General features: G+C 49.5%; 1 protein-coding gene across 6 annotated transcripts; it reads left to right on the top strand.

Annotated features, from left to right (window-relative positions):
• Positions 1–1,537: 1,537 nt before the first annotated feature.
• LOC136534459 (protein MNN4-like) lies at positions 1,538–9,702 on the top strand. 6 transcript variants are annotated; one of them, XR_010778723.1, is made up of 5 exons: positions 1,538–1,725; positions 2,053–2,120; positions 2,195–2,305; positions 7,835–7,877; positions 9,315–9,702. XR_010778723.1 is itself a non-coding variant. In XM_066526883.1 (4 exons), the coding sequence occupies exons 1-4, from the start codon at positions 1,620–1,622 to the stop codon at positions 9,579–9,581; spliced, it is 552 nt and encodes a 183-aa protein (XP_066382980.1). In that variant the 5' UTR covers positions 1,538–1,619; the 3' UTR covers positions 9,582–9,702. The 6 variants fall into 6 exon arrangements, 2 of the variants coding, with proteins under 2 accessions (XP_066382980.1, XP_066382979.1); XR_010778724.1 differs by having other exon boundaries at positions 9,312–9,702; XR_010778722.1 differs by lacking the exon at positions 9,315–9,702 and having other exon boundaries at positions 2,063–2,120; positions 7,835–8,344.
• The last annotated feature ends 3,770 nt before the right edge of the window (positions 9,703–13,472 follow it).

Genomic DNA, 13,472 nt, shown 5'->3' with positions numbered 1-13,472 from the left:
AACATGCGCTTTCAGCGCAAAACATCTCCTTGCTGCTTCAACGAATGGAGGCTCGTTGGCACGTGGAGGTCACCGGTGTGCTCGCCGGTGGCGCGGAGCTCGCTGGCAACACGAAGCTGGGCAGCGGCGCAAAGAGGGTGGGGGTGGCACGGGCGGCGGTGGTGTATAGGGCAGGTGGGCGGCGTCGACCTCGGTGGCGCAGAGGGCGGATGGGGAGTCGCAATGGACGAGGCGGATTGAGGAGTCGCGGGGTGTAGACTTGTCCATACATACGGACGCCTTCCATGGGAGGAAACGGGGTTCGTGGGGATCACCTAGGAGCAACGCAAGGATGCGAGGAAGACATGTGGGTGGATGCAGTGCAGGGAGCGAGCAGGAAATGGAGGATATGAAGCGTTCGACGAGCAGAGAGTGGGGAGTTAGCGGTGGATGAGGCGTCCGATGGAAAAATAACCGTCCGGACGCCCTAATCCTAGTGTTTCCATAAATTATAAGATATTGTATGTGAATGAACTCTCCTCAAGCATCAGTCACATGTGTATCTGCTATTACTGTGTCCACCAGGTTTAAAAAATGGTAAGCACAAGATTTCTCTATGATATTTAAATCAAAGATTACATATGTCATTTGTTTTATCTCAAGATCTGGACTAAAATTCCTGATACCTTATTTTTATTACGGAGTGAGAGCAATGCACGCCATTTGTGTGGTTTTGCCAATGTTATGTTTACGAGCAGGCGGTCCACCTTTATTTATAAGTAGAGGTACCGTACAAAATAGGAGACGATATACAAGATTATTTAAAGCTTCCATACATGGAATTCGTGGTACGTAATAAAATTAGGTCCACGACAGAACGAGTATACCTAATGCTTACGTGCCCGGCTCATGGTCATATACTCTTTGATGGAAAAGGAATATGCAGCAAGCCTCTTGCTGTTATTATAATTATAATAAATTAAAATGACCTATCAACTCCATATATTATCACTCTCAACCACCATCACTATAATACGAACACCCATATAACAACGAATACATTGCAACGGAACACTAATGCGTTGGGGTTCAAGGGCGGTCAACAATCCGCACTCTAAGGCCCCGTTTGACAGGGCTTCTTCACCGGCTTCAGGAGCCGTTTTATATTAAACGGGGTAAAGTAAAATAGTTTCACTTGTTAAGCCCCTAAAAACATGCTCTCACAGTGATTTTGGGTGGGATGGAGCCAAAAAAAAAGTGGCTTCTCCCGGCTCCTCCTCCAGGCCCCTAAAAACATGCTCTCACAGGAAAGCCATTTTACCAAACGGTTTACCAAAACCGCTTCAGCTCCACCGGTGAAACTGTTCGTGGAGCTGAAGCAAAAAAAAAAAATATAGCTTCACTAGTGAAGTAAAGCCCTGCCAAACGGGCCTAAGAGTCGCAAGGGCGCTCCCGAGCCCACCTCATAGTTCCGCATCCCACGTCCACGTCCACGTCCATATCCCGAGCACACCTACAGAGCTCCGCATCCCAGATCCTACGTCCAATAAAATAACTGCTCACCCACGCCTAATCAAACTGCGAGCCTAGATCCGATCTCTGAGAAAAAATGCCTAGACAGCGACTTAGGGTTCATTCGTATGGTTCCGGCTGCAGTAGGGGCACGCTTGGCATGCAGCGGCGGCGTGCGAAAGAGCTTGCCGGTGGTGGAGGCTGGCGGGGGCGAAAGGCCATTACATACTGCAGGTTGGTTCATTTCCAGGTATACCAGCAAATTAATACAGTATGTGCAGGTCTTTCGTTCATCCACCTCCCTCTCCATCTTGATTCTTTTTGAACGAAACCTCCCGCTTCATCTCGTCTTATATGGTCGTATTGGTGCATTTGTTCTCCCAGGTCCCTGCATATGTATTTGATCTCTTTCAGTCTTTCTCAGATGGGTCAAGCTGTTGGCTAAATCCATGAGATGCATGCATGCCCTGATCCACTAAATTTGATTTGATCCCCTATATGATTTTTGTTTTTAATTTTCGTTCATATTTCTCATTGATTAGTAAATTTCTGATTTTCCAGTAAACTACAGGTGGAGCGATGGAAGGCATGGATGTCACGGTGGGCTTGAAGTGGGGATCGATCTACTGGTTGTACTTGATGATTCTCCTTGATCTTGTTAACTTCGATTGATTAATAATTAATAAGTGGCGATTTCTCCTAGATGGGAGTCTTCTGGAAGTTGCTGAACTCGTGGAAACAAGGCACACATCTTCTGAACCTTTGGCCCTTTGCACTGTATGCATATTTTCCAAATCACCATATTATAGAAAAGGTAATCATATTACTGTGTTCTAAGAAATGTCAGTAGTTAGCCTAGTGTTCATGTTTTCCAGCATTTACTTTTCAGTCCTAATGTGGTTGGTAGGGCTTGCCTTGGTGGTGAAGTTGATAAACACTTTGGCAGCCAAGTTTTCTAAAACATCTACCATTAGGTAGTTAGAATATTCTCTGGGATAAACCCCTGGCCTATAAGAGCACATGGGGGGAACCGTTGGTACGATTCAACTCTTATTTTGCAATTCAATAGAAGGCTGCATGCCAAGTTATCCTCCTAATTACCTATGATCTAGTGATCTAAGCCAACAATTGGCATCAGAGCTCGGGGTTGAGAGAAAGGGAGAGGTATGGCCACCTCCGCAGAGAGAGCAGCAGCAGCAGCCGCCGCCACCGAGCAGCATGCGCAGCGTCTGGCCGCGGCAGAGGCCGCAGCCACGCAGGCGCAGCAGGCCGCGGAGGCCGCAGCAGCAGCAGCTCGGAACGCGGCCGCCATGGCTGCGGCTCTACGTCGAGAGTTGGTGGAGGAGGATCCGGCGCGCAATCGCCGCCCGTTTCTGTGGAGGAGCATGGAGCGCGAGCGCAGGCAGACGCGGTCGCCCAATCGAGATCAAGATCGTCGCCGCGGACGGGCCAGGGGCCGCTCGCCGGTGATCCAGACCGTATACAAGGATTCTGGCTCAAGCTCCACCTGGCCGATGCTCACCAAGTCAAATTACCTTGAGTGGGTCTCGATCATGAAGCTGAAGCTCTAGGCGCGGCAACTCTGGGACGCGATCGAGTATCAGGACCTGCCGTACCATGAGGACAGGCGCACGATGGAGGCGATCATCGCCGCCGTGCCACAGGAGATGCAGATGCCGCGGTCCGAGAAGGGATCAGCCAAGGAGGCATGGGACTCCATCGCCGCCGCATGGATCGACGTCGATCGGGTGCGCCGTGCCATGCTCCAGCGACTCCGCAACGACTGGGAGAAGCTCACCTTTCGTCCGGGTGAGCAGATCGAGGACTTTACTCTTCGCTTGATGGCCCTGAAGCAGCAGCTCCTTCTCGACGGTGACAACGACATCGATGAAGAGCGCGCGGTGGAGAGGCTCCTGCGCGCCGTGCCACCGAAGTACGCCCAGCTCTGGATCACCATCGAGATGCTTCTTGACTTCCAGGACCTCACCATCGAGGAGGTGTCTGGGCGTTTGAAGACGGTGGACGACATGGAGGCGCTGGCCGTGGAACCGGCCGCCATCGGTGGTCTGCTGCTGACAAAGGAGCAGTGGCGTGCCAAGGAGATGGAGGAGGCTGCCGCTTCCGCGTCAGGCAAGGAACCGCAACATAGTCCACGCGGTGGCAAGAAGCAGCGCTGGAAGGGCAATCACGATGGAGGAGACAGAGGCGGTGGCGACGATCGCGGGGCGGACGATGACACCTGCCTCAACTATGGTGATCGCGGCCACTGGGCGCGCGACTGCTGCCAGCCGTGCCATGGTGGTGGTGACCGCGGCGGCGGCGGTGGCAACCAAGGCGGAGGAGGCAACCACATTGGAGGTGATCGCGGTGGTGGTGACCGCGGAGGAGGCAACCACGTTGGTGGTGATCGAGGTGGACGGCGCGGTGGTGGGCGTGGCGGTGCTGCGCATGTCGCAGAGGCGGAGGACGATGATGGTGCTCTATTCCTTGCCCATGGCTTCCTCGAGCTCGACGAGAAGGGCGAAGCCGTCTGCTCTAAGGCACGGCTTCCCTCGACATCAACAAGCCACACGCGCATGTCTTCCTCAACACCAGCACCAACGACGAGGTGCTCGATGGCTGGTACCTCGACAGCGGGGCCACACATCACATGACCGGCCGCCAGGAGCTCTTTGCCGAGCTCGACACCACGGCGCGTGGCATGGTGCGTTTCGGCGACTCGTCTCGAGTGGAGATCAAGGGGACCGGCTCCATCGTCTTCCAGGCCAAGAACGGGGAGCAGCGCGTCCTCCACGACGTCTTCTACATCTCAGCGCTCCAAAACTTGATTATGAGTTTGGGGCAGCTCGATGAAGGAGGCTCCAGGGTGGAGATTGATCATGGAGTGCTCTGTATCTAGGATCGGCGTGGTCGTCTTCTCGCCAAGGTACATCACGGGCCCAATCGGCTATACATCCTGCACTTGGAGGCCGCGCAGCCAGTGTGTCTTGCCGCTAGGAAGGAGGACAAGTCATGGAGGTGGCATGAGCGCTACGGGCATCTCAGCTTCGAGGCGCTGCACTGGCTCGGCAAGTAGGAGATGGTGAGGGGGATGCCGGTGATCAAGCATGCGGAGCAAGTCTGTGACACCTACGTCACCACCAAGCTCCGCCGCAAGTCGTTTCAGCAGCAGGTGCAGTACCGCGCGCAGGCGCCCCTGGACCTCATCCACGGAAACTTGTGCAGGCCGGTGACACCGGCGATGCCAGGAGGGCGCCGCTACTTCTTGCTGATGGTGGACGACGCCACTCACTTCATGTGGGTGGCGCTTCTACCAACCAAGGATGCTACTGCGAATGCCGTGAAGTGGGTGAAGGCCGAAGCAGAGAAGGAGACCGGCCATGAGCTCAAGGTGTTGCGGACCGACAATGGAGGAGAGTTCACCGTCGGTGAGCTGGCGTAGTACTTTGCCGCCGAAAGAGTCAAGCGGCACTACTCTGCACCACACTCACCGCAGCAGAATGGTGTGGTGGAGCGGCACAATCAGACGGTCATGGCGACCACACGCGTGCTCCTGAAGTAGAGGTCCATGCCAGCCAAATTCTAGGGGGAGGCAGTGATGACGGCGGTGCATCTGCTCAACCGCGCGCCGACAAGAAGCTTGCAAGGCAATACCCCCCATGAGGCCTGGCACGGACGAGCGCCGGCGGTGAGCTATCTGCGTACATTCGGCTGCGTCGCCTACACAAGGGAGCTCGGGCAGCTGCGCAAGCTCAACGACCACGGCAAGGCTGGGGTCTTCATTAGCTATGCCGAAGGCGCCAAGGCCTACTGGGTCCTCGATCCGGTAACAGGACGCATCAAGGTGAACCGCGATGTGGTGTTTGATGAAGGGCGCGACTGGGATTGGTCCAATTCGACCGTCGAGATGTCTACTTCCGCCTCCAGCGACTTCGACATCGAGTTCTGGGGAGTCGACGTAGACGGAGCTCCGTCGCGCACGCCGTCACCAGCTCTAGGAGAGCATGATCCACCGGCCTCCTCTGCTTCACCAGTAGCGAAGACCAAGCAGGTGGACCCAGTTGAGTTCGCGTCACCGCTCGAGGACGACGACGATCGCCTTGACGCTTTCCACGATGGCGAGCAGCTGCGGTACCGTACCATGCCCAACATCATCGGGAATGTGCCCACACCGCCGCCAGCTTCACGTCTCTTCACCGAGCTTCACCTCACGCACGCCAGCGAGCCAGCCAACTTCGCGGAGGCTGAAGGCGATCCTGCCTGGCAGGCCGCCATGGAGCGGGAGATCAAGGCGGTTGAGCAGAACTGCACGTGGGAGCTTGTGGAGCTTCCTCCCGGTCACCGGTCCATCACCCTGAAGTGGGTCTACAAGCTCAAGAAGGACGAGCGGGGCGCGGTGACCAAGTACAAGGCGCGCTTGGTGGCGTGGGGTTTCGTCCAGCCGGAAGGGATCGACTTCGACGACACATTTGCTCCCATGGCGCGCATGGAATCCATCCGAGTCCTCCTCGCGCTGGCGGCCTAAGAAGGATGGCGTGTCCACCACATGGACATTAAATCAGCCTTCCTCAACGACGACCTCAAGGAGGAGGTGTACGTGAAGCAGCCGCCTGGCTTCACCGTCGCCGGGAAGAAGTTGGTGTACCATCTGCGCAAGGCTTTGTATGGCCTACGACAGGCTTCGTGAGCTTGGAACGCCAAGCTGGACGTCACCCTCAAGGAGATGGGTTTCCAGCAAAGCGACCATGAAGCTGCGATGTACAGGCGAGGAACAGGGGAGGAGCTGCTGCTGATCGGTGTCTATGTTGACGACTTGATCATCACCGGTGCCAGCGCTTAAGCCATAGAAGGTTTCAAGGCTCAGATGAAGAAGGTTTTCGACATGAGCGACCTCGGCCTCCTGTCCTTCTACCTGGGGGTCAAAGTACACCAAGATCTAGCTAGGATCACTCTGAGGCAAACCCATTATGCCAAGAGGATCCTTGAGCTAGGAGGTATGGATGCCTGAAACCCTGCCCATACACCAATCGAGGAGCGGCTGAGGTTGAGTAGGCAGAGCACGGCTGCAGAAGTTGATCCTACCCAATATAGAAGATTGGTGGGCAGCTTGCGCTACTTGGTCCACACAAGACCTGACTTAGCCTTCTCAGTAGGCTTTGCCAGTCGATTCATAGAGAGGCCGACTGCAGAGCACCAAGCTGCCATCAAGCGCATCCTGAGATATGTGGCTGGTACTCTGGAGTTTGGCCTGCACTACGCTAAGGCTCCAGGGAGAGCAAGGTTTGTTGGGTACTGCGACAGTAACTTGGCTGGGGACATTGAAACCAGCAAGAGCACTAGTGGCACCCTGTTCTTTCTGGGAAGCAATCTTGTGTGCTGGCAGTCAGTGAAGCAGAAGGTGGTGGCTCTATCAAGTTGTGAAGCTGAGTACATTGCCACTACCACAGCTGCAACACAAGCTATTTGGCTATCCAGGCTGCTGGCAGACCTCCTTGGAAGGAATGTGGAAGTGGTTGAACTGAAAGTTGATAGCAAGTCTGCACTTGCTCTATCCAAGAATCTAGTCTTTCATGAGCGCAGTAAGCACATCAGAATCAAGTATCACTTCATCAGAAACTGCTTGGAAGATGGAAGTATCTGGGCTGATCACATATCCACCACTAATCAGTTGGCTGACATTCTAACCAAGTCTCTTGGAAGATCAAAATTTGAAGAGATGAGGGGAAGAATTGGGCTCAAGCAGATCACTTCCAAGGACCACAAGGCTAAAGGGGAGAATTGTCAGTAGTTAGCCTAGTGTTCATGTTTTCCAGCATTTACTTTTCAGTCCTAATGTGGTTGGTAGGGCTTGCCTTAGTGGTGAAGTTGATAAACACCTTGGCAGCCAAGTTTCCTAAAGCATCTACCATTAGGTAGTTAGAATATTCCCTGGGATAAACCCCTGGCCTATAAGAGCACATGGGGGGAACCATTTGTACAATTCAACTCTCTTATTTTGCAATTCAATAGAAGGCCACAGGCCAGGTTATCCTCCTAATTACCTGTGATCTGGTGATCTAAGCCAACAAGAAAAACCTGATACAACTCAATTTATCTACTATGTTCATGGTTTATAATATTTATTTTCTGCACAGGTTCATGAAAATATAGAGACCAAACATAATGCATGTACTAGCAAACTACTTAACTGAACAGCAAAACAAATCTATAAATAGATTTTTTTCGTCAGTCCCATTTTTTATGCTTACAGCTTCTTCAGCAACTTTGCTGTGGCATAATAGATGCAGATATCATTGCAGCTACTAATATTTTAGTAATCAGATGGACTACTTTTCTTGTTCAGTGTATCAGGAACTGAGGCTTATGCAACCTCTGCAGAACTAACTGTATGTGTGAACTGGTACTTCCATTCTTTCCATAATTATATTCCAAAAAGTTGTAATCCTCTACATGGTACTGTGTAACCTGCAATTGTATTGGCTAGAATAGAGAATCAGCTCTGCTCGAATGTAAAATCTCTATTGTTAATCTAACCATCTCAGTTGTTCTAGCATCCTCGCACAATGGAGATATGCTCCCCACTCTATATATCCAGTTGGTTTCATAATGGAGTGTCGTTTTAAACATAATTTTTTTGGGAGAAACTCTGCAAGAATCTGTTCCATCTGCTAGCACACTAGCTTCCTCAGCATGTGTTGAATAAAATACTAGGCGCTAAATTTATTCTTCACTAATCTTTGAAGTGTAATGGGTTTCCTCTCCAAACATGTTTGCAAATTGCAGTATGATTCCAATGTGCTAAGGTTGAGATATATTCCAACACTGCAAGTCAAATCATAGTATATTTGTGCAATGGATTTTTTAGCCCTTTTTGAAAAAATTTCACAAATATGCCCCTAGACGTATGATTTCAAAATCTGGACCCTTAGCTCGGCGCCATCGTTGCTAGCGCCAAGATTACACGTCTCAACGCCGAGGTCTTGGGCTCAACACAGACATGGCGGTGACTTGGCAGGTAGCTCAGCGCCGTAGATCCTAGCGCCGTATATCCTGGTGCCGAGCTTGGCGCCAGGATCTATGACGCTGAGGTCGTGTTTTAACCCGGCCCCAACCTTCCTGCCCGAGCCTTCTTCCTCTTCTTTATTCTCCGTCTCGGGTTTTTTCTCTCTCCACTTCGCCCTACCTCACGAATCAGCATATTGGACCTTGAAAACTTTGATTTGATCTGTAGATCTTTGAGAGCAAGGTATCATCGCTCCCCTTCTAGTTTTTTCGCATCAATTCGGTATATATTAGTTGTATTTTTCAACCTAAGAATCGTCATTACTTAGGGTTTCATGCAATTTTTAATATTTCTATTATATAACAGTAGGATGCTAAGGCGTGGAAAAGCTAGCAAACCAAGGTAACATCAGCGCATGTTGTTATGTTATGGGTTCATTGTTGTGCATCAAATGGGAAACCCTAGGTTTAGGGTTTAATGTTAATTGCTTTCGATTCTTAGAACGAAATTGGTTGAATTATAGTTATGGCCGGATGACCAGAAATGCCTTCGACCCATTGTCTCTGCCCAGTGGCGTTCCAGTGCCCATGTGCTTTTGTGGCGATCCTTGCAAGGTAGCCAAGTTCGATGAAGAGGACACGTATAGGCAAAGGTATTGGATGTGTTCCAATTTTGCCTTTGAGCCTACACTTCGTCGGCACCGCATTAACAAGATGGCGAGAAATTGATGTTTGTGTCATATGACATCTTGCATGATTTTTTTGTTTTGTAACAATTGCATTTTTTACAGACCCCTCCACCGCTCTGTGATTTTTAGCAGTGGATCAACACTGAGATCAAGCCTGAAGACAAGGAATGGATGCAGAAACTGTTGCGGTGGGAGGCAGAGGACAAGGAGGTGATGGAGAAGAGACGCAGAGAGGAGGCTGTAAAAAAGGAGCACAAGGAAGAGGAGGAAAGGAGGCATGTTGCTGCGTACAGGGAGGAGAGGGAGAAGAAGCTTGAGCGTGCACGTCGAGCGAAAACAGCGATGGAGGAGAATCCCAATGCCCTGAGGATGAGAAAGTGGCCTCGTTGCACTCAGTAGTCTCCTTGACTTGCTAGTTCTATGGTTTATTCATGAACAATGTTGTCTACTGTCGACACGTACTTCTAGTATTATTGTGTTGTTTAATGTGGCATAGTATTGGACTTTTCATTATGTAGTTGTTTTCATTATTTGTGGTCATAATATTTAGTATAATACTATAATGTTGCGGATGTAGTGAAATGTGATCACAAGCTGCAAACACAACCTAATGAAGTAGGGCATTATATAATTCAACACACAAAACACATGAAATGGCATGTGAGAACATGTACTGAACTAGGGTACAGAGTTCCTTTGACTAAACCTAACATGCCTTAGGTAATTAAACCAAACAACAAACACATGGATGTGCCATGTGAATAAGATAGCGTAGTCCTAGTAGTGTGGCCACATATAAATTGGGTTGCACCTTCTCCACAGTAGCCTCCCATTATTGGTGGTGGTGGTGGCGGGGGTGACGGTAGAGGCCCCTTGTTCTTGTGGTTAGGGCAAGTGCAATATGGATCATTGTAGAGTGTCTCCTATGAATCAGAACCATTGTTGTTGTCGTCTTGTTCATCGTCCTAGTAACCGCTGCTAACTTTCCTTTCTAGATCGAAGATACGGTCCTACAGGTAGTAGATGTACTCCGCATGCGGATAAATAGGTCGAGGATCGACCCACCTAGTGAACCCATTGCTTTCTTTGGCCAAGGAAGACTGCAATAAGTATGTCATGTAAGTTGTATAGAAGAGGAACATATTGAAGAAACAAATAGTAATAGCAATTACCCATGCTCGCGGGCATTTGAAGAAACGACGACCTCCATCTATTCCCTCGGTGAACATCTACACTAGGTAGTTCTCACCATGCATGTACTTTGGCCACTCTTCTTTCCGTTCATCGTATCCTATCAGTGGTGCCTCTTTGGTGAAATCACTTTTGCTCTCAACTGGGAACCTCTCATAAAGAGCTTCCTCAAAGAAATCGGGACCAAGAGAACCCTCTCACATAATGGTAGTTCCCTTCCCCTTTGTTCTCCCTCTAGACGATCTACCAGACATTGGTACTACAACGAAAGAAAATACTGAGGAGTGCTCTTCTTTCTTGTTGTGTGTGTGAATGAGAGGGAGTGAGTGTCGATACGGGACGCACCGGATACCCCATAATGCAGGGAAAAGATCTAGTCTAACTAGGACTTCTTTCCCTGTAAACTTAGTAGTAGTATTATTCTATAATCCTACTAGGAATCTTATTGTAAATCGACTAGGACTCTGACCTCCTGACTATATTAAGGAGGGCAGAGTTCCTGGAGATGGAAGATAAGGCAACACAACACTTTACAATCAATCCAACGCAAAGGCTAACGCCGACTAGACGTAGGGCTATTACTCGATCACGGTCGAGGACCCGAACCAGGATAAATTAGTTGTCTCTTGCGTTAACCGTTGAGTTCTGCATACGCTGAAGCCCGAACAAACTACCCTAGGTACCCCCGTGGTAGGCTATCAGTGGTGAAACATCGACAGCTGGCGCGCCAGGTAGGGGCTTTCGGCGAATTTGCATCTGAGAGCTCAACGGACCTCTACAACATGATCTTCTCGATGGGATCAACCTTCATCTTTGGTTCATGGATCTGCAAGGCAGGCGACGATGGCAAGCTCCGAAGCCGTCTCCTCGAAGATTCAGATCACCATGAAGATCTTTCGGCGACTACGACAGATCAACTCACCAGGAGATTCACGCAGCTCGTGATGTCTGATCCAACTCAGATTTCGTGGCTTTACGCTTCCGACTCAAACTCAGGCTCCGCATCTGAGATGGAGTCTTACCCAAGTTCTTTTGGGAATCTGAGTTCTTTTCCGATGGGGCTCCAGGACACGACCTCGGCCTATTAAGAATACAACTCAGAGTATACTCAGAGTTCTTTCAAGAAGTCAGAACCCTTTCCTTTCGGACTCTATAACACGACAAAATCTTATCAGGCACGGCCCGAAGGATCCCCCGATCTGGTGCTAAGAATGCCACTAAAAGGAGCTCAGGAAGGCCTCGTACTAACTATAACATCTCAAGACTACATCGTCCACTAACCAGGTTCTATTCCTGAAGACAGCGGAACCCAACTAGTCAGCACGACGGCTACAACAATTCTACCCTATCAAGAAGGAGACTCGATCTGCAACCTTGAAGCCTCTACTAAGATCATCAACAACTCTGACAGTATGGAAACCAACACCAATAACACAATAATTCACACACAAGAAGTATTCATGGTTCGCCGTCCTCGATCACCTCTGGTCCCCCTAGAAGCACTAGACATTAGATCATCGGACGAATCTGAGTCCAACATATCACCCTTTATCTAGGGGCACGATGGTGAGACCGAGAGTCAGAAGCAAGCCAGAGAAAGAAGAAACAAATTGAAACAAGGACGCCAATGCCGTGCTAAGCAGCGCAAGGAAGCTTGGATTAAATATGAGTCAGACCTAGCTGAGTATGACAGAAGAAAATCAGAACAAGAAGTCGAAGAAAGACGCACGGTGAATACACCCTACAATAAGATCCGGGAAGCACTAGAAGAACTTAGAGCGACATCACTTCCTAATGAAAAAGAGGAACAACTCCAAGACCTCCTCCAGTCAGCAGCCCTAAGGACGCACGATGGAAGAGCCCGCTCAAGACTACCTGCCAGGTCAACATCCCATAGGAAGGAAGGTCAAAACCAAAAGAAGTCCGCTTTCAAGAGACTTGGGCCAGGCGGAAGTCACAACAAAGAAAGTAGAAGGGACCATAGTCAAAATTACCGAATTGAACAACCAAGGAAGATCGGAAGCAAAGCACCTATTCAGACATCCCCGCAGGACTATTCTCGCCAAGACGACAGTTGGCAGGAAGGAGGCACCGAATCGGAATACAAAGAAGCCGAAACACATGATAGATTCCCCTGTTTTACAAACAGACTTACTTCAATACGACTATCCCACAAGTTCAAGCCATCCAACCACTCTAAATATGATGGCAAGACCGAACCAAAGCAGTGGCTCAGAATTTACTCACAGTCGATTGAAGTAGCTGGAGGAGACGATGATATCAAGACATTATTTTTCCCATGGCACTAGAAACCATGCCCCTCCAATGGTTCAACAAATTAAATCCAGGGTCAATCAGAAATTGGGAAGACTTGCAAAGAGTCTTCTGTGGAAATTTCATGGGAATCATCATGCACCCCATCGCCCACGCAGAATTAAATGGACTCAAGCAGAAAGGAGGCGAAACTCTCAGAAATTACTATCGACGATTTGGTGAACTATGTGCTCAAGTACAGGACATCATAGAACGGGAAGTATTCAAAGCTTTCTCTCATGGAATTATGGCTAGGTGGCAATTTCAAGACTTCTACAAAGAAAACCCAAGAAGCAATGAAGAATTCAGACGCACGATAGAAAAAATGATTACTGCAGAGGAAAAGACGCGAGAAAGGTTCCTGGATAAAAACAACCAAGACTACCCGGACAAGCGAAATCATTGAAATCTCAGACATCAGGAAAGAAAACATGGACTAGACAACACCGTGGCAATGGCTGATAAATCAAGAAAGTTTTCCAAACCCAGAGGGTATGACGAGATTGAAAACATGCACTACATTTTGCATCCTAAAGGAAATCACACCACTAGAAATTGCTACACTTTCAACGAGCGATACACGAGAAAAGATAATAAGGTAAACACTAAGGAAGACAATCAGAAAAAAGATGAAGACAACCACGAAGGCAAAGGATTCCAAAAATCCAGGGGGACAGTAGCAGTAATCTTCGCTGGAGCCCCAGATTCTAGAAGTAAACATCAAGAAAAGCTAGCTCTACGAACCATCATGGCAGCGGAACTGGCAACTCCGAGATATCTCAATTG

The sequence above is a fragment of the Miscanthus floridulus genome, unplaced genomic scaffold (assembly GCF_019320115.1).
Source record: "Miscanthus floridulus cultivar M001 unplaced genomic scaffold, ASM1932011v1 os_1958_1_2, whole genome shotgun sequence".
Taxonomy (NCBI): Eukaryota; Viridiplantae; Streptophyta; class Magnoliopsida; order Poales; family Poaceae; genus Miscanthus; species Miscanthus floridulus.
Note: the sequence above shows the minus strand (reverse complement) of the source record. Positions and strands in the feature narration are given on the sequence as shown.